The 21,761-nt window shown below is 41.8% G+C and overlaps 1 protein-coding gene across 8 annotated transcripts in view; it reads right to left on the bottom strand.

Moving 5' to 3' along the window:
- Positions 1 to 854: 854 nt before the first annotated feature.
- FARS2 (phenylalanyl-tRNA synthetase 2, mitochondrial) overlaps positions 855 to 21,761 on the bottom strand; it is a 254,593-nt gene continuing 233,686 nt past the window's right edge. For all 8 annotated transcript variants that reach the window (XM_076330482.1, XM_076330484.1, XM_076330480.1 and 5 more), the window contains one exon: positions 855 to 1,336. In XM_076330482.1, the coding sequence (XP_076186597.1) occupies positions 1,198 to 1,336 (139 nt within the window). In that variant the 3' untranslated portion in view covers positions 855 to 1,197. The remainder of the gene's footprint in view (positions 1,337 to 21,761) is intronic.

Raw genomic sequence — 21,761 nt, 5'->3', positions numbered from 1 at the left:
TTACTGCCTTCTTCCCTGAAGGAGGGAATGTTGCCTGCACAGCAACCAGATGTGACCTGCAAGACTGTATGAAATACCATTACAAGCAAAAACAGGTCCCATATTCCATATCAGCATCTGCAATGGCTCATCAAGTATTTATCAGACCATTTGAACACTTCTACAGGTCCTAGCATCATACCACTGCCGGAATTTACTTATTTTAACCTCCAATGAAAAAGCCAAGCATCCTGTAAAGCGACTGGTGCCTGAAATAGTAGGAGATCCCGTTTTAGTTTGGTTTCCTGCCTTAAAGGTCAAATTTCTGAGCAGACACTGCTGCTAGAAAGTAAGATACTGTGAGAGATCAAGGCAGCTGCTTTTCAGGGCACTGTAGGGAAGAGTTTCTCTTTTCTGCCATCCTGCCCCATGTGATATCAGTCCTTTGATGGTGACAGGAGAATAGACTTATCTTGCACTGGTGCCTATGTGAGGAGAAATGAGACAAGTGAGCTCCTCACCTGGGGAAGGCGGCACAGCTCGGAGCGCCTTGCTAAGCAGCTCTGCTCAGCTCTGTGGGAGCAGGGGGATCCAACAGGAAAGACTCTCCAATGACCCAGCATCTGAAGACAGCCAAGCCTGGCCTCAGAGCCACGTTGGCTCCTTCTCTGTGGCAGATGAAAGCAATACCCACGGGCTCTGAAGGTAAGACAGCCAAACTTCACAAGATGTACTTCTTGGAAGGTTTCTTGAAGCAAAACCTGACATTTCTTATTTAAAAAAGAGGGAGGGATGGGTTTTTCTTCCCTGAGCTAATCTGTGTCTCTGATTTGCTTCACTCGTTACACGGACAGAAGATCCTGTCAACACAGAAATAATGCCAAGTATTTACAGTTTAATGGAACCCAGGGACCAATTAACAACACAGAAAACCACCAGGCAGTATATTTCTTACTGTAACAGGAGGGAAATCTTACATTACTGCTGTTCCCCCATTTCTTAAAATAAAGCACCAGCGCTTTGTCAATGATTTATCAGTAGTAATGTTTATTATCTGGTAGTTTTACCATTGCCCATTTATCAATCGTTTTCCATGTGCTAGGTTCAGTCACAAAACCCCTCTCTTTACTTGTACCCCCAACCCCAAAAAGAAAAAAAAAAAGAGGAAGGAAAAAAAAAGGAAAAAGCAACTGTCATTAGGGCTTCAGACCAGCGATGCTAGAACCTGCCCTCAACCCCAAGTTCTCGAACTGCTGATTCTTCAATAGCTTGATGGATGCGATGCACTTCGTCCTGCGTTAAAGTCCTCTCCGGGTGGCGGTAAATGATACGATAGCAATGGCTGACCTTCTTTGTCCTACAAAATATAAACCAAAAGAGGACTCATAAATACACATGCCTACAAATGCAAATACGTGAGGCCAAACTTACCCTCTGGATAATTTTTTATTTGTGGTCTAATTTTGTTCCTGTTGCTTGAAAATCACCTTAATGCTAAAATACACAGTCCAGAGAGGTGGGACTGTGCTGAATTTTAATTTTGGCAGAGGACTTTGCTGAAGTCCACCTTATACCTCAACTTGCATTGTGGTGTGGCAGCTTCTCACAAGAGCAAACAAGCCCAGGAGGAGGGCTATGCTAACACCACTGAACTGCTGCTGACACCACAGCTCTCTCATTTTGGTGCTAATGGGGCTACCTCGAGGGAGCACTGCGCACACATACCCCACTCAGAACAGTGGGGCTGGCGGCGACGGGCATAAGGAAAATACCGCGCAACCTCTGCGTGCTGGAGAGCAATGTTGCTAGCTAATGCAGGGCATCTCACAAGCCTCGCCATCCAGACTCCAGCCTGGGGGAGGAGACTGAACACACATCTGCAAGACAGAGTAGAACATTCATTTTTCAATTCAGGTGACTACTTTGCCTTCGCTGGAAATTAGAAACAAGGGCAAAATGCATCTGAAGTCTCCATTTGTGGGAGAAGGACAGAGACGCAGGATGAGGGTGGCCGTCACTCCCAAAGTAGAACACCAAATGGCAGCACCCAGGCACCGGCTGCGCTGCAGCCCAGATGCAGGAGCAGCCCAGCAAACTCGGGAAGAAACAGGGCGAGACATGACAGCAGGCACACATGGCAAAATTTCTTACCCCTTGCTGTGGAAAGGAAAAGGCAAAAGAGAACAGGGAAAAGGAATAGAGAAGAGGGAACGATGGGGAAAAAAAAAGTATTTAAGAGTTGCCGAGTTAGGCAAAGACAAGTTAATGCAAAACCAGGAGCAAACCAGTAAGTTGAATAAAAGAGCAAAAAACCTTCTTGCTCTCCATCAAAAACAGGCTGGAGTACATAGCTCTTGCAAGGGCATCTCTACAATTGCAGTGCTTGTATTACTGAATTTAAATGGCAGTTGTGGCATCCTTTTTATTTTTAGTTTCAAATGGAGCCCATACAGCTTCTTCTTTCAAAGGTAAACACTCACTTCAGTGAAAGAAAGAAAATCTGAGGAGAAAAATAACGGGAAACCAGAGATCAAGTACTAGACAGAAGGATCTCCCAGACTGGCAGAACTCTGCATTTAATGGCACACAAAGGCATTCAGCAAGCTTCGGGTCATCTCTCTCCTGAAAATTGTTTCATGTTAGAAACCATGTTTATTATGACTATTTGATTAAAAATAAGGTTATATCTGCTCATACACAAAGGTAACTCTCAAGATACTCATTTCAACCTCAAATCCTACTAGAAACAGGCACAGGTATTTTGTGTCCCAGAATAGCTATTTGATACCAACTTTGTCCCACCCAACATGGGTGGGAAGCTTGCCCTGCTCCCACTGGCGGTTTACAACAAAAAGGTTATTTCAAATTAAAGCATTCCTCCTTTTTTGTGTGCTCTGAAGATAAAGCAAGTTAAATCTGACTGGCATAGGAAAGGGCAAGCTGCATTTCATAAAGTGTTAAGCTGACTGCAGTTAACTGCTAAAAAACAGCCAAGAGCTTTCCCCGGGTGCAGGTTAAACGCTGTAGAAAAGTGATCTTCGAGAAAAGAGGGGGAGGTGTAACTGCGGAGAAGGTGTTGCTCTGCTCTGCTCCACCTCTGCAAAGCAGTCGAGAGGACAGACCTGGGAGAAGCAAGTAAATGGAATAACAAGGGTTTGGCCAGATGCTACATTGTAAGAGAGAAATTTGAGTAAGAGAGAGGGATAATGAATTGGGGCTCAACAGAAACAATTCTCAAAACCAGGCTGGCAAATACCATTACAGCTAGTAGCATTTCAGCTTTTAACGGTGCTACAGCAACCCACCTGATCAAAGCCATTTGCAAATTGCTTTGGCTGAAAATCTATTTAGAAGATGTACAGTCACAGGCTTGATCCTGAAGTCTTGTATATACAGGGAATATATCCTATGATGGAAAACTCATTACCACAGTTTAATGTGATGTAAACACAAGTTTGCTTAACGTATTTAAGCTGTGGTAGGGGTAGCTACCGCACTGTTTCTTCACTGGTCATGGTTAACTGAAGGTAATGATTTCTCTTGACCCATGTGTTTATGTAGTCCCCTCCCTCCATCCCAGTGAGCAGTTCATTCATGAGGCAAATTAAATAGGTCAGAATAGGACATAATAGTTTCTTGTGGGTGTTGTGGAAAACCAACATCTTTAGGAGGCATTTAAATTAGGAAAGGGTAGAGGTCTTACAGAGCAGCACTGGACTAGAGTTCTGTTAGCTGCAGCTGAAGTTAAGCATTAGTGCAGGAGAAATAAAACAGGGATTGCATTAAATGTAATTAATCTAATTTTAATTATAGCCAAAAAATGATGTAACTACTAATACACATGGCTGGCTACACATAACTCACACGGTTGACATGCTACATTTTTCTCCCACCTTTTAGATAGGTTTATTTGCATCTTTGTTACTAATTAGAAAGAAGGAGAATAATGGTTCAATGCTATTTCAATAAAAGACACACTGCAAGTTTCAAAACCTTAAGCATTGTTTTCAGAGTGGTATTAGCTAACTTTTCAAGGCAGATGGGGAAGAGTACTTCTTGGCTCTTCCCGCCCCCTAATGCTTACCCCCCTGCCCCAAAATAAACTACTAAGACAATGTGATTAATCAGCTGCAACTGGAAACAATTATTGTCAGCAAATAATACGTATTTGCTGATTCCCTTTCTTGTTTTCCTTTTGTTCTGCAGAGTCACAGAGTGTTTGCCTACCTTAAAGATGGCTCTGCTAATGCATAATGAACTCTGCTGCATGTCATGCTGCAGCCTGACGATACAGAAGCAGTAGCTCTCTATCCTGAGCAACAGAAAATTTGAGGCCAAAACCTAGAACAGCAGCTTCACCAGGTTAAAAAAAAAAAAAAATTAGAAGCTTAACAGTGAGTGCATTGGGCTTTATTTACGTAAACTGCATCGCCAGACAAGTCCATGTGGTTCGCAGTCACGCGGACTCCTCTCCCATTAGGCTTCAGCTGATCTTAGTGTCACAAGTCTCCACTGCCCCAGCCTGCGGCTTTCAGGTAATGAAAGGCAGTGAATACAGTGAAGCACTGCTCAAAGGGAAAAGGAAGACAGGGATTTATTCTGATGCCGCAGGAGGAAACAAGAATATGGTCCGTGAACAAACACTGGAGTGAAACAATGCCTAATGCTCTTTCATATGTTTTTTGGAGGAAACAGCTTTGCCTCGTGATTTTCAGGAATTGGCACGCAGCCGCCTCCACGTGCTAGGGAGCTGCTCACTGCCAGGTCAGATTCACTGCAAGGGGCCAACCTGAAGGTCAGTGTATGTGTTTTGATATTTCAGGCTGATATCTGAGCACAGCAAGAAATCAAGGGGCCTTAGTCTGCCACTAGTCTAATAAAACAACCTGAGACTGGGACCAGGGCTAGAATGAAAGGGTATGTTAGGCAATAAAAATTAATACCTGTGTGTTAGCTTTCCCTGCATGGAAGTCCACCGAAGGATGTTTTAAATACAACTTGGCTAGAAAGCTGATCCCAGAAGACACCAACAGCAGAACACCTAAACATACCGGGGAACCTGTCTCAGTGGTTAGGTAAGACTAAGACACAAGGTCATTGGGTAACCAAAATGTTGCCGCAAGAATAAATGCCTGGTATTGGCATTTGTCTCATCCACATGCAATACCGTAACAAGAATGAAAATTTCTCCATTCTGTACTTGAAGAGGGAGATAAAAGGGGCAGCAGTGAGCGGGGAAAAAAACCCACTTTTTAACTGTGTTCTACTTTTCATCTGTCTTAAATAAAGCACGGAAGCAGAGAGACTTCTGTAGGGAGGTTACCCCTGCTCTTATGTGGTGAGGACAACACAGAATGGGACATTTTTCTAGAAAGCTGGATTTATTTTGAGGAACAGAAAAGTAGAGATGACAATCTCCCACAGCATCAAGGAGCGAAAGAGTACTACCTCTTTCGTACTCTGAGCAGTGCACAAAGCAGGACTACTTACCACCGTATCTATATTGCACCTTTTCCTAGAGAATATTATTTAAAATGATCTACACACATGGTAATGCAAGTATTTGAGATTATTTTCTGTCTGTTAAGTGAGTCGTGTTGATGAGGTTCTTTGAGGGTCTCCCAGTTCCTGCCATAGCAGTTTGTATCCTATATCCCCCAACAAGATTCATCATGTAATCTACCTTACATAAACCTCCACACAGTACTCAATGACCAATACACACTTCACAAAGATCATGTCATGCTCTGGGTATGCATGGAATGACCTCAGGGAAGAGAAAGGCTTGTTTTGTTTGCACAATGTCCTGAAAGGGATGATGATGGGAAGAAATGAAAATACTGTCTCATGTTACTAGCATCATAGTTGCCAAAGCCATGCGGAGAGCACAGCTTTGGTTTTCCTTTGTGGCTCCAACAGTTCCAGAATGGCTCATGTTGTAAGTGGAAATGGAGAGGAATATTAAACTGAAGAAGAAGAAGAAGAAGAAGAAGAAGAAGAAGAAGAAGAAGAAGAAGAAGAAGAAGAAGAAGAAGAAGAAGAAGAAGAAGAAGAAGAAGAAGAAGAAGAAGAAGATGTAATTACCTTTTCCTTTTTGTTTCATGCTTTCAAACCACATCCACCACTATGATAGTAGGTACAACTGCTAAATGTCATACTATAAATTTTAAATTGACAAATAGCACTCTTTGCTAGGAACCACATCATGGAAAATGGCAAAATGCTTGTGCTATATACCTTGCTGTCAATGGCAAATAATTCAATTACCATGGTGATATGCACGTAGAATATAGCAGTAATTCTCTGAACAAAGGCCTTTCCCAAAGATGCATTCTCATCAGTCCTTTCAAATGCTAATACTCCATTTCTCTGGAAGAGCGTATTGTATACAACAGCATATTTTTAAAAATGGACATGTTTTTGTTTAAGGTGATTTTGATGCTAGTGAAAGGCACTAGATCACCTCCAGAACAAAGAATTGTTTTAAACCCACAGGAAGCAGAGAATGGTCATTTCTGTTGCGCATCTTTTCCAGCTGATGCCTGGCAGAAGGATGGTTCAGCTTCAAAGATAGTTCAGGTCAACATAACCATGTTGAGACTGTCAACATTATTTGACCACTGTGGGTTTTTTTGGTGGTCACTTTAAGAGAGATGCATGTTCACTGTCCAATGGTTGGACCGAAATGTTGTTCTTCTATTTCACAAAATTGAGACAGTAATGGACTTTTTGCTCTTTTCTAATTGGACTTGGTGAAATCTGTATCTGAATACCAAACCCTGAACCTGCTTGGCCTTTTCGTTCGTTCTTTCTTTAATATTAATTCCATTTTAAGCTTTTCTCTTCATGTAGAAAAAAAAGTCAAAATTCTGTTAATAGCCAGCTTATTGAGAGAGATAAAGAGCACGGTATGGGATGCAGTGGCAAAGGACATAAATAACACCTGCTAGTTAAGATAATGAAAGGTAGATGAAAAATGAAAGCACTTGGAAACTTTTCAGCTTCTCAGTCACTGAGACTGTTAAATACCCATAAATAGGATCTAAGCCATTGTCAAGTATCCCAAAACATTGGACTGGTTGGAAAGTTTTGATCATTATTTTCCTTTTCTACCTAAATCTATCACCTAATTTCTTACATGCAGGAAGAGATACAAACAGATGTATACTGAAAAAAATAATTCATAAGCATCACCTGAAAGTCTCCTGGCTGTTAGATGTACTCTCTAAATGTTTAGTGAAACAACTGAAACAATTACTTGTGCTTTGGCCCAGCACTTTGGCCCCTAATGACCTTTTCTCATTTCAACAGAGCACCTCGGTTTGTTGATACATGCCAGCAAAAGAAGAACTAACGTGAGTGGCGCAGGGTGCTCTTCCGTCAGCTCCCAAGCAGAGGGAACTCTTGTAAACAGACCGACAAGAAACTGAGCGAGTATTTCCCTTGTGCACTGTTACAGTTGTCTCAGTAACCAGCCAACGATACAGTCAACCCATCTCAGATCCAAGCACTTCCCGCTAAAAAGCTCTTAAGCCTCACAGCATCAAAAGTAATGGAATCCATTACAAGCAGGCAATGATGAAATATCACTAGGGTGAAGAATAAGGAGAAAAATATCATTCTCCATTATACCAAAAGAAAATCCAAAGTCCCCATAGGATCATAAGCTAACTGTGACACAGACTTTTGCTGCCATGGAAGGCCAGAAAAAAACTGCAACACCTTGGGGTTTGGGATTGTGGTTTTTTGTTTTCATTTTTAATACAATGATTCATCGATTCCTTGAAGAAAGCAATGATCAATGGTTGTAAAGCAGGTATGAAACCAGTTCTCAAGGGGATGGATTCCAGCATCACTGATGACTGCTTGTCCTCCAATCTCCCTCTCTTTGGGAAAATCATCTATCAAGCACAGACGACAGAATTCCCATCACATCTGATCTACGCCAATACTGAGGAATCCATTCCACATGGATTTAAACTTGGATGTGACTGAGAGTTGTCCCTCTTGTAAGACGAACTTTGTGCTCTCAGTTCACACTGGGCCTCCTCAATTTTTAGGGACTCGCCACTCCATCTAGCGAGTCAGTCCAAAATCCTGCTCTAAATCCAGAAAGATTCAGGAGTAGGCTAGAGGCTGAATATCTTCAAGACTTGCCTTGCTGTCAGCATAGTAACCCTGGAGTACTCATCACGTCAGATAGATGCAACATTATGCACTTTTAATGGAATGAGTCTCTCAACTTACCAAGGCTGAGCCTTTCAGGAATAAAAGCAAGCTGTGCAGTGGGCTTGCACACAAAGATCAGAACATGTGCAAGCCTGCGAGGCTCAGAATAGGGTACAAAAGCCTACTTTTTCTTCAGGGTTATCACTATGACAGATACAAGGACAGCACAGGTGGAGTAAAGATAGGAAAAACCAAACTTTCCAATACAAACACACACATACAAAATCCAGTGAAATAACTTCTACCCATTGCAGTGGCAAACAAGAGAAGGTTGTTTGGTAAAATACTTGAGACACTTCATTTTATGCACTAAGCATAGAAAAATAACTGGATGCTGAAAGTAAGAGAGAAAAAGCGATAGTCTTAGCATCAGACAGGACAGAATACCCGTTCTGTGTACAGCACAGGGTTTTATTTCGCTTCGCTTTCCCTAGGTTTAACTGAAAAGGTTCCATGTCAAATGCTTTCCAAAGTCTAATTTTGTTTTCACCAAAACAAAATGGAAGGAGTAATACTTTTTGCTATTTGTTGTTTAAAAATTGACCACTAGAGGCTTAAGCATTCTCCACCCCAGCAAACAAAAGAACAAAATAATTCCATTTGGATATTGTGTCTCATGGGAACTGCTATCTAAGCTCCTTGACTTTCTCCTTCCCTGTGTACTTCAGAACCCATGGCAGGACTACATTTCTCATGAGAAGCCAAGGCAAAAAATTCCTATGATGGATCACCTCCTCTCTCTGAAAAAGAAACTTGGCTGACATAGCTGATGAGGAATCAGAGCATACTGAGGAGAGCAGAAGCATGCGATACCTGGAAGTCCTGGCAGCGCTGGCAGCTGAAGCATTTTGGCTGCTAGCCAAAAAAATCTTACAGAAAAATTTACATTTTCAGTGAGTAAAACCACAACAAATCAACATATTTTCTGTCATTGCTGCCTCTCCCACTTTTTCCACGCTTCTCTTGACCTCCTAAATCCCTAGTAATTTAATGGTAGAATGAGGCAGCTCCGGCAGCAACAGGCTCTGTGGGTCTGGCAGAACTTCATGACTTAGATATCTCATTTACAACCCCTTGTGCCCTTCTAGGGCATCTGGCTAGTACTGGAGTGGGTCAGGGACACAACCTGTTTGCAAAGAGTAACTCTGGAAGACACACTATGTTTCGAGTTGTTGTGCTTCTTGTGCAAAGACATTATATTCACCTCCTTCTGAGTCACAGCATACAAGTAAGAGGATGGAAGAGGCTCTGGTCCTGCTTCTGTCAAACAGCAATATTAATGATTCCATCACTGGTCATTAGCCATAACAGCATCGCTCAAAAGTTTCCAACCATTGGCAACTGAAATGCCATCTGGAAGCACTTAAGAGTGACAACCTATCTCAATAATCCGAACAAATCCAACATGAGAGGTGAATTTGGACTCTTTCAAATGCTATCTAAAATATTTATAATAAAAATGTTAAGTGTGATACCTTCTCAGTTCTTCTGAGTGAAAGATCAAAGAAGAGAAGTATAAATATTTAGCAGTTTTTTCCCCCAACTAGATGTTAATACTAAAGGCTACAAAAAGTATTACTAAAAATAACATTGCTGTCAAATTAAAACATATTTCATAATCGAGTAAAAAGGGAATTTATATGAGAATTTAAAACAATTCATTCTCCTAAGAAATGAAGATGGATGGGAGTGACAGCTGGTTCAGATGTATCTCCACTGAGTACTAGCAGAAATCAGGGTCTACAAAGTTAGGTGGCAGACAAGTGCATGGGAAGGACTGAATACTGTTTCAGGTACTTGTACAGATTTCATCACTGAGATTCGTGGTTTTGTCCTCACCACGCCCAGGAGCTAGGTGTTTAAGTTCCCTTTACACTTGTTGAGAGTTGAGGTAAAGAGGAACCTTGCTCTGGACTCAGATCAAGAACCTAAATCATTTTTCCAAGGTCACACAGCAAATTGACGAGAGAGGAGGGACTTTAATAAATGCAGGCACGGACCCTTTGAGTTACCCTTCTTTCAAGTTACTCTTCCCACGCACACACGCTTCCAGTCACCCTTCTTTTCTGCAAATTGTACAACAGCCCCGGAAACAAAACAGGCTATGGCAGGAAAAAGCAACTCATCCCATATACAATGGACGGGGCAGGGAAAAGTGCAGAGCCAACATCAGGATAACCAAATGTGCTGTTTATTAAGTGACAAACTAATCCCAAATCAGGAGAAAACAGCAGAAGGGAGCAGGAAGAGATGAGTTAACCTGAGACCAGAAGACAGAAGGGACTTAAAAATTGAAAGCAGAGGTTAAAAGAAATCACTTGCCCTTCTTTGTGTAAAAGCAACACATTAAAAGCGCTTGCCCCCCTGGGCAGCCTGCAGCACTGGAAGACAACTTAAAAACACTTGTACCTCTGTGTGTGCAAATACAGGGGTTTCTCCATGGGGATGCTTACAGTATCTGTTAAACCCAGTGAAAATTCTGCAGCCACTTGCACAATTAAGTGTTGTTTACTATCTCCTTCCAGTCCATACGTTATTTTTCCTCTCAGAACTGTCAGGTTTTATGAGCCTTAGTCTGGCTAACTGGACTTGTTTTGGAGATGCAGAAATTCCCCACTTTCCCTCCCTGAGGGTAGTGTGGTTCCACACAGACAGTCACAAGAAACCTGTTCTCATTGCTTTTCTGACAGTTGCTGCCTTGGGAAAACAACTCAGAAGAAGTCCTCAAAGTAAGGATAACTACTGGCCAGCAGATTAAACTACTGTTACCACACAGAAAAACTGTCTGGCTGTTAAACATTTCTCTTGCTGCGTCCCATTTGCACAGGTAATACATTTGGACCACGATGACAGACAAAGAGCCTGTGTCTTGTAGGTGAGACTTGCCTGGTTATTTTGAATATAACGATGGGGAAAATGTCACAGCACCATTGGAACTAGCCAAATGATGACAACATATACCAATCAGGTGCACTGGCCAAAACTTTTACAACTGTCAAAATGAGCATTAGTTTGGAAAACTCTAACTGCCATGTTTGGCATGTTGCCCCCTTAATATTATGGCTATTCTTTATGAAAAGACAAATGAAAAGAAAAATGTGAATGTGATAGGATGTATGCATAGTGAACACCTCCTGTGGTAAGATGATATGAGCATCACACAATAAAACACCATGTGGGCATGAAGACTAAAAGGTCAGGGCACAAAATGAGATGCATCATTCTGTAAGTACAATGAAATTATTGGTCTGCCACTCAAGAAAGGAAAGAAAGCCACGGAGACATTACACTAGGAAGATCAAAATACCATTTTTGCTAAGACTTTAGTAAAAAAGGCCAACTGATCCTCTCACTAGCAGGAATTAATACCAGCAAAGAAGGGATAAGATTTCAGCCCAGAATGGGGAATACACAGGGAGCACTAGAGTAAATCAAATGTTCTCAAATTGTCCAAGAGATGAACTTTGCCCTAAGATACTTTAGGAATGACCAGAAGAAATCTCAGAGCTGTTATCAGTTGCCTTTGAGAGTTCATGGAGGACAAGTAAGGTACCAAATGTTTGGAAAAGGTCAGAGTGCTTATTTCTGAAAATGGAGAAAAAAGCTAGGAAGCCATAGGAGCTATAGACCATTTGCTTTTACTTTAAATTCCCAGAAAAAGTCTGGTGCAGATAACCAAACCACTTGTAAGCACACAACGGAAATAAAAAAGCCGAAAAATAGAAAACATGGATGTATCGAGCAAATCTAGTCAAAACAACTTAATTTCCCTCTATAAAGGGGTAACAGGCTAATAAATCAATAATCAATAAATGAAACAATAAATTGCAGGAAGTAGCAAACACCATGGGGGGCAGGTGCCTGTGTAGGGGTGTGTATGTGCATATGGCACATACCTTCACAGTCAGCGAAACCAGATAAGAAAAATTGGTCTAAGATCAATACGCCACAAAACATGGATCCATTGGCAGCTGGCAAGCAGTTTCAGACAAAGTTGAAAAATCTTAGGAAAAATTTTTAAAAGTTATAACAAAAAGTGAAAAAAAAGAAGAAAAATACTAAATCTAGTTCATAAAATTAGGTAGTACAAAACCTGTCTTCCTAAATGTTTCACCTTGGAGGGAGTTGCATGAAGGTAGATGAGAAAACTGGTGATCAATACCATTACTACTAAAAGGTGATATTCCAAATGGCTGGAGTAGCTGCCAGTAATTTGTTGTTTCTGGAGGCAGTTATCCACAGTTCATAGCCAAATGTGAAGGATCGTTCTTGTGGGGTTCTTCATCCTGGGTCCCAGATGATGGAATATTTCCATTAATGGAATAGGTGATGCAGCAGAAGTGTTTGTTAACTGGCAAATTACATTAAGCTGGGTAAAACAGTAAGTATAACTGAGGACAAGATTAGAATAATCTTGACAAACTGGAAAAGCTGAAGGATACAATTCAACCAGGACAAGTGTAAGCTTCTGTATTTAGCCAAGAACAACTAGCTGCATGCACAGAGGATGGGGAGCAACTGGGCACACAGCAGTGCTGCACAAAGCAACTAGGGACCACACAGAATCATGAGCTGAAGGTGAACCTGTGATGCTGTTGTGCTGCTTTAAGCTCAGCAAGCACCACTCTGGGACAAACTGCTGGAATGCAGCCAGAGTGACATCCTTCTGCCCTACTCAACACTGCTACTGGCTCAGCTGAAGTACCCTCTCCACACCTCAAGAAAGATGTGAAGCAACTGGAGGCAGATCACTGGGGAGCAACAAGAACAAGCAGATGTCTAGATAACACAAATTATAAGGAAAGACTGAGAGAACACAGGTTGCTCAGCCTAAAGAAGAGAGAGCATGAAAACACCCTTCAAATACATAAAATGCTGCTGCACAGAGTTAGGCAATAATCTGTTCATCAACATTCACAAGCAGCAGGAGATGAAAGTAATGAGCTCATATTGCAGAAATGTTCAGCTTGAAAATTCACTTGGAAAGGCGGTGGGGTCCCCATTGCTGGAAATCTTTAAGGACTGGTTATACAAGTGTCTGTCAGGAATGCTATAAGTAGAGCTGATCCTGTTTTGGAGTAGGAGGATGAACTAGGCGGCAATACTCTTCAACTCTTTAGCATAAAATAATGTAACGGTCTTTAAAATGCAGAAAGTTACTTGAGTAGCAAAGATAGCTCCTTGTAGCTCCAACTGAATACACATCATGTATTTGTTTATCCCATTGCATTAAAAGGAGATGGGGAAAAAAGGCCAGTTCAGGAAGCCAAGGAGGTAGGAAATACAAACCATTGCTGCTATACCTGGTAAAAGAGCTCTGTGTTACCAACGCGAGATTCCCAGGAAATAAAGCAAACAGGAAAAAACTTTTGAAGGGGAACAGCAGAGACCAACAAACTGAGAGGGGAAAGGAATCCCCTGAAAATGACATAAACTCTTTAGGCCAGCAACCCTTTCATTAGCCTTATAGGCCAATCTTGAAATACAGCAGATAGGAAAGCAAAGTGCTGCTGAGTTACCTTTCACTGCCTAAAGCCAATAAAAAACCAAACAAAAACCCCAGAAAAGTCCACTCTGTAATACAGCATCCGAAAGGAAGAATGTCACTCAGCTGCTTGTCCCCTTTGCTTCATGGCTGAGAGATGCCTTAAGAAAGCTCTAAGGAACAGCCACAGAACATGCTGCGTATCCTTGATAGGCTGAACCGCATCTTTCTCTTTTACGTTTTTCTGAGTTTATATCAAGAGGTTAACCCTTTGCTTTCAGCTTTCCAAGTTCACATTCAACCCCAGGCAATCTTAAAATAAGGACGAAGTCTTTCTTCTAACAAAACAATGTTGCAAACAAGCCTGTTGGAAATCTGCACCCCAAGGCAATTTGGGGAAGTCCAGGGACTAGGAGACATCTGAGACACCAATCCTTGAACGAAGGCTGCTTGGCCCTGAGGAGGACAACAACTCTGGGGACTATGGCCTTTTGACATAGAAGCTGACTAACTTTATGCCGTTGCAGGTAGAGAGCCTGAAAAATACAGAGGAAATGACGTGTCCAAGGACATACTGCAGAGCAGCTAATCTCATAATAGAAATACATAGAAACGTAACAGAAATCTCATCTTATGGAGCCTCAATATAATGCTCTGAGTAACCATCCATGTTTCCCTTGTATGCGTACATGTTACCCTGGCCTTCCCATTCTCACTCACTTGCTTGTTCTGTATTCATTTATTGTACCTCTTCCTTATGTATACAATAGCTGCGAGGAAGGAGCTGCCTTTCATTTTATCTACCTACACTGCCTCTTCCAGCAGAGAATGAGAGGCCATGACTCTGCTACAAGGAAAAATAACCCCATGTACTTGTATAAGGATATGTGTATATAATTGTATATATCCATTCATAGCCGTTGCTGCAAAGGCTAGCTTTTTATTAACCTTTGCAAATTTGCTTGGACTGATAAGATGACCAGTTTTGGGGAAATCTTGATGTTTACTAAATCTTTTCCAGGGATTAAATGTTGATCTCATAAAAGTTCCATTGTATATGTGTTCTTTCGTTCTTACATGAAATATGAAGTTGCCAAGGAACAAATAAACTATTTATGACTTATGCCTGTACAGTAACAAGGAATGGCTTAATGGGGGCACGTACTACTTTGAAAGTACTGCAGTCTGTTGTTCCCTGAACTGGAGACTCTCTTAAACAGGTTTAAGATGTATACTCTCCTTTCTCCTCAAAAAAAAGATCAAATTATTGACATGATTGTCTAAGTCATAGCAGAAACACTCATACATGCCACAGGCTCCTGCACCACAGTCCCACATACCTGCCTTACTGGTAGGTAATTCAGTGTAGGTTGCATACAGCCGCATCCAGACAGCAACTATTAATCCAGACAGCTAACTGAAATGAACGCAAGTTATTCTTACATTACTGACTTTAGAGTTACAGAAAAGGAGACTGGTATTTATTATACATAAGATGCAGCAATTTGGCGGCATCACCCTAAACACCATCATCTCTGCTAGTAGATCTTCTTCATTTGAACTACAAGAACAAACAAGGAAGGAGATGCTCCTTCTGAGATTACAGGTAGCTACACCTGAACAGTCACCTCGCCAAGTGTCACCGGGAGGTCACACCATTACAATCAGCAGAGCTTGTTTTCTACTTTGCCTAATTCTTGTCACACCTAGCCAGGATGGCTGGTGTTCTAACATTGTGTATTGAAACATACACAGTACCAAAGAATATGAAAATTATTAGGCACCCACTGCTGGGAGGGTGGCAATACTACTCATGCTCCCTTCTGAAACATCTGCATCCACCACGTCTCTCCACTGCACTCACATGCACAAACTCTTCTCCCCAGCCAGTGACACCCTCTCTCTGCAGAGATGGCTGAACAAACACAGGTGCTGGGCGTGTGGATTCCTCCTTAAAATGGAAGAGATGGCAGAGGAAACACTGTAGCCCTTAAAGAGGAAGAAGAGGGAGACTACAATATCCCTATGACATTTTGCACTGTAGTCTCTACCAAAAGGTGAAGACACAGAGACACAGTTTGGACAACCCAGTAAGATCAGATCGCTAAGCAGCATGAAGTAGATAAAGGGAGAGAGACATCTGCAGATCTCACTCCTGAAACCCACACACTTTTCATCCACAGGATTTAATCAGTATCATGATACTTGATGCTATTGTGATTTTACTTTAGCATCCATATGAAGAAAGGTTAAAACAATCTCGCTATTGTGATTTTACTTTAGCATCCATATGAAGAAAGGTTAAAACAATCTCACCCTTCACTAGGATAAACCCAGCACAGAAGCTGAAGCATCAGTCCAAAGCATGGGTTGCATGGGACTCGGACAGTTATAGGACAGTCAAAACATTTATAAGCACTAAGAAGTGCTTATAAAGAGAGCTTTCTTATATTGCTAGCACATCTGCACTGGCAGGGACAAGCTTAGTCTCTTGTGTCTCAACAGATCTCAGTTCTGATTCTGTATATCCCACAATACATCACAGAAACCCCACAGGAAAGCAATGGAAGAATCTGGATCAGGCTCAGTGTTCACCTACAAAGCCCATGCTTAGATCCATACTGAGTTGGATCAATCTTTGAGTCTTTTTTTTTTCTTTCTTTTCTTTTTTTTTTTTTTTAAAGGTTGAGCCTGTATCAACCTTTTTCTTTTCCCCGAATACTGGGTGAGCATTTCAGTAGCACACGGGTGAGTCAATAAAACTGAGCAGCAGTGCTGTTTCCACAAATCCTTCTCCAATCCTGTCTCCAGGTGCTTCTCCCTGCTTCTCAGATTTGCTCTACTATACTAAACCAGCACATCTGCCTGAGTGGCTGCATGTGTGATGAACCACACTAGCGAGCTGATGTGGTTGAAAAATGACCAAGTAGAAAAAGAAAAAAATACTTAGAATCCCAATCTGGTTCACTGAATGACCACACCAGTCACTGTGCCAGCACAGTCTAGGGGTGAGAACAGCACAAACCAAGAATTATGCTGTCAGGAGAAACGCATGTGGAAACAGGGGCTAAAATCACAAGCTGGTAATTCACTGAATCCACATAAGCACTAAAGCACATCCTCCTTTTTTTCCCCTAAGTTCATGTAAAAATGTGTTATACATTATGTTCAAAACGAGACTCAGATATAAGGGAGAGGAAAAAAACCCGTCTGGCTGTCCCCAAATGCTGCTGAGTCCAACCTCCTGACCTATTCCCACTGAAGGCAATGGGATGACATTTCTTTCTACCAACTGAGGATTCAGCTGACGTTTTACAAAACAAGAGGAACAGGTCCCTGGGTAGCAATGTTTTTAAAACCGATCAGCAGAAGCAGACAGTCAGATCCTCTTCTTAAAAATGATGATACACCAGTTTAGTTAGGAAATGAATGAATGTGTTCAGGACAGCATGAGAAGAGGTAAGCGAAACCAGCTATGACAGCTGAACTTCGCAACAGTGCAAACTCTTTTGCCACCAGTTAAGCCTGAGGTCAGTGGTCTGAGCAGACCTTATGTGTGTAGGGTCCTTCGTAGGGCCTCTGCCCTAGCACAAATTTCATTCTATGCAAGTGAAGTTCTCTCTGCTGGCAAACATAATACAGATCCTGGGAAGAGACATTTGTGCTTGTAAGCTTGCTCTTTCAGTATTTCATCAAATATGGCAGCAATGCTTAAGAGGTTACTGCCATTAAAGATGAATCTGTTCAAGGTCATTGCCTTTAACTGCTCCCCTGTATTGCGGGACATCAGCCCAAGCTGACTGTTTGGCTTTCAGATATTAAGAAGCAAGGCTGGATAGAAGTAGGGTACGGGGATCAAGAGAAATAAATACTAACGGTGAATCACTCCTTTGCTGATAGAAGGCATGGTTGCCTTTAATGAGCAGTTACATGGAGGATGTGAGATGATCTAAGTGGGACTGTTATGAAACTTAACTACGAGATACTTTGAGTAACGATCTATAAAGCTGCTAACTGGATTCAGTAAGTTGTTGAGTCATTACCATATAAGATTGGGTTGCTCTGAATGGCATATGACATCCATATGGTTAGAGACATTGAGTGGTTTGCTTTTGGTTAGAGAAGATGATGGAAATGAGCATACATGTACAGGGATTTTCAAGAATAAAAAGTTAATAATAAAAAAATAATTAGCCGCAATTATATACCATCCACACTAACATTATTTTGTCATTTATCTTTTAATGAAAGATGTCCTGTGATTAAGAATTAGCAGGCATGAAATTAGCATGGATTTTTAGTGTTTTGGGAAAAAAATACAGTACGTTCTCTGCACTGATGTATCTGTTATGACATCAACCCGAAGTAAAATGAGGACTGGGCAGAAGGATGCTGGGTACTACATATAAATCACTGATCTTTCACCTCTTAGAATATTTTCGCATTCAAACTGAGATGCTAAATGAGCTGAGCGCTTAACACAAAAAAGAGAAGAACTTACGAAACCACCACTATGGATATAATTCATTCTGGAGTAACTACTCAAGCAAAGACCCAGGGCTGAGCTAGTCAGACAACTCTATTATCTTTCACCTGAAGAAAGTGTGATTAGTGGAGGAAATGTCACATTTACACTTAAAAATTGTTTCAAAGACAACTTGTATCTTTTGGCACAACTCAGCCATTTTAAAAATATTGTGAGAGAGAGAGAGGCAGAGACAGCAAAGAGCACTCCTTTTTATGATTTCTCACCCTTGTATTAAGGCACCGAGTTTAGCTTGAATATTCAGCATCTCTGCAGTTGGCATTTCCCAGGCAGTGGTACTGAATTGCTCTTCGCTGATCCTCAGGGATGCAGCGCCGGGGCTCTTGGAGACGAAGGCTCCCTGCACAGTGCCTGTGCAGCGCCTACTGCCCCGTGTAGCATCAGCCTGCAGGGCAGCACAGAGCGGCAGGACAAAGAGCAAGGGGGAACTGCATCTTCTTCACTCCCTCTGCCGTGAAGGGGGAGAGGTGGTCTCTGCAGCTGCTCTATAGCATGTGGGAAGGGGACAAAGGCAGTCAAACTGGATGGGGGAGGAACATTTACTAACAAATAAGCTTCTCCAGTGATTTTCCTCAAAGGTGACAGTGACAGCATTGCATATAAAATGAGTGTCTCTTCTGAAGATGTCCTTGCACGCTCACCACAAGAAGAATCAGAGCACTACTCCCAACTGCAGCGCTGTCTCGAGCAGTGCAACATTCATGACGATTACACATGGTCACTCTACTGCCCTTATGGGTTTTGTGGTTGGTTTTTTATTTGTTTTTTTTTTTTAAATGGCAACTACTCTCAGTCTTCTTTTTCTGGCTTTTCATTCTTTTTTTTCCTTCTACTTTCTTTTTGGCTTGGCATTTGCTGGCATTGAGCTGTGAATCCTGTACATGGAGCCAGCTGAAGTTACTTGAGAAATTCAAAGAAAAGGAGCTGTAAAAACTACCCAAAAACTACTTTCAGCACAGAGGTACCAACTTCATGGTCACCTTCACTTGTAACCCCCCTGGAAACACCACGCAAACCATAGAAGCACAGGACAGACTTGGAGAGGATTCACAATTTCATCTCTCTGCTGCATTTGTACTTGGCACTTCTCTTTCAGCTTCGTATCAATAGCACCTTTGATGTGCCTTTTTTTTACTTTCCAATCCTTTTAAGGACCCTTGATAAAGGGCACTTTTTTCCCTCCATTATGTATCTCAAACAGAATACCACAAAAGATCAACTTGATCTAGATGAACTTGATCCATCCATACTGAAATTCTGATGGCAAATGATCATAACAGTTCAAATTTTGCTTATGGCATAACCCCCCTGCTGCATCACTGGGCTACAGTCATCCCAGTTGAAGTGTTGTGTGGCTTGCAAAGTTACCATTAAAAGAATGAATGGACCAGGATGAAATTGCAGAGATTTCTTTTAGTCAGGAAATGAACCAAACCTGTGCTTTGCTGAAAATTCACCCTCTCTAGTGTTATAAACATACCTATGCACACACAGTAACCATGACGTTCACTAGCTTTACCCTTTCTATTCAGGACAAGCACGTCTGCCTTCTTTCTGCTTTCTCCAACGAGCAGAAACTAGGCACACTTGGTTTTAAGAGGTAGAAGGCAGCACTGAAAGCAGGCTTAAGGAAGCAAAGCACTGACAGAAAGAACTAGCTGGTCTTTTCCTAGAAACCAAGAAGAGTATCTCAAGAATTACAGACAATGCCAAAATGAAATTTAAGTGTACTCACATACTGTGATGCTTGAGCTACAGAGAATTACTGAGTTATCATTCATCAGCTGAACTGCTGAAAGCAACCATGTCCATTTTTCTATCCATACCAGCAATACAATAAAATATATTAGCTTAAACTGCTCCAGTAGAAAATATTTAAGAATGTGAAAACTTCCAGCCTATGCAGATGAGCAGAGAGGTGGCAATTCATTCAGCTACAAAAATGGGGTCAATTCCAATTACAAGTTCATACCTTATTTATAGCAGCCTGACCTGCCTAAATAACATGTTCATCTCTGACAAACATCAGACATCTCTGACCATGGCAGGATATCAGAAGGGGAAGCAGGGCTGAGAAGGACAGTGAGTGACAAGGACTTGCTCAATGTCATTCAATGAATTATTTAACCTCTTTGCATGTGAAGAGAAATGCAGGCACCTCACTCAGCTTTCCTAAGAAGCTCAATTCAGTAGAAGCTCCCGTCCAAATAAAGGGCTCTGAAATCCTAGAAGAATGAAATATAAGCATTTGACATACCTGCATTTCGTGTGCGGGACCATCTCTGTTAATACCTGTAGTCCTGCTGCAGGACTGCTCAACTCTTACGTGAGACAACGTGGCTTCTCAGAGGTAATCTGGCAGTGTGGAGTGGCAACACGTGCTAAGACAAAACTCCTACTATGAACCTTGAAAAATACGGAGGGTAAAACTTTGTGCATAGATGCTTTACAATATATTTACTGAAGTAATATCTTAGCTGCTTAAATTTCCTCTTCATCAGATATTTCAATATGGAATAAAGCAGTCTATTATGAAAGCCCTGAGCAGACTAAATGGGCGGTTTATTAGACTTGAGAGCAATGACTAGCGGTTGATCTGTCACCCTCAAGCTTAACAGGTAAAAAAAGTCTGTTTCCCCTCATCCGTCATGGTGAGAAGACCAGTAGGTCCAAACACAAATATGATTAGTCTAAACTGCAATCTTTGATGTGGCCAATGGCTGCAAAGGTTACCTGCAAAATTGAAAGGCAGTAACCAACTATTTTTGCATGAAAAGGACAGTCTCCAAGAGAAAGTAAAGGGCATCTGTGTGACTTCTCTGCTAGACATCCTCCAAAGCCACGGATTATTCTCTTCCCACAGCAAATACCACAGCCTCTTCCTCTGGAAAGAGCAGGCAGCAAGGTCTTCAACAGCAACAGCAGCTGAAGCAGCCCTTGCCCTGCTCACTCCTGTGGCAGCACCAGCCCTGCTTTGTTGCCACACAGCCGGTTGTGCAGACAAATGATACCCATGCAGCTGAAGCACAACCCTCGCCCCTGCTTTTTTTTTGGAGGGCAGGTTTTCAGCTAGATCAGTCCCCTGATTTAGTTCACTGATTTGGATGCCATAACACAGGGGATGGCACAAATGCAGGAGTGAAGACCGGGAATGGTTAATCAAAATACAAGTTTTTGCCACAGCCTAAGATCACAGTTCCAGGACCAAACCCAGAGAACCTGCCAGCTCAGCTCCTACCTGCTTTAGGCTCTCCTAAGCAATTGCCAATGCAAGATGTGATGTCTTCAGCGGGTACCACCTAAGACCAATGCTTGAAAGTCTTAACCTGGCCTTTCTTAAGTTTGACTGAAAACATCCTTCGTATCTCTCTAACTTCAGTGTGAGTTATTGCAATGTAAATGATACTGCTTGCTTGTAACCTGTACAAGAATCAAGAGAATGCTGAAGTGGGTTCACCTTGCAATACATTAATTTTGTAAGCAAATTTTTTTCTGTTCCTCATAGTTGCAGAGATTCGCGGG

Source organism: Aptenodytes patagonicus, chromosome 2 (genome assembly GCF_965638725.1).
Source record: "Aptenodytes patagonicus chromosome 2, bAptPat1.pri.cur, whole genome shotgun sequence".
NCBI lineage: Eukaryota > Metazoa > Chordata > Aves > Sphenisciformes > Spheniscidae > Aptenodytes > Aptenodytes patagonicus.
Note: the sequence above shows the minus strand (reverse complement) of the source record. Positions and strands in the feature narration are given on the sequence as shown.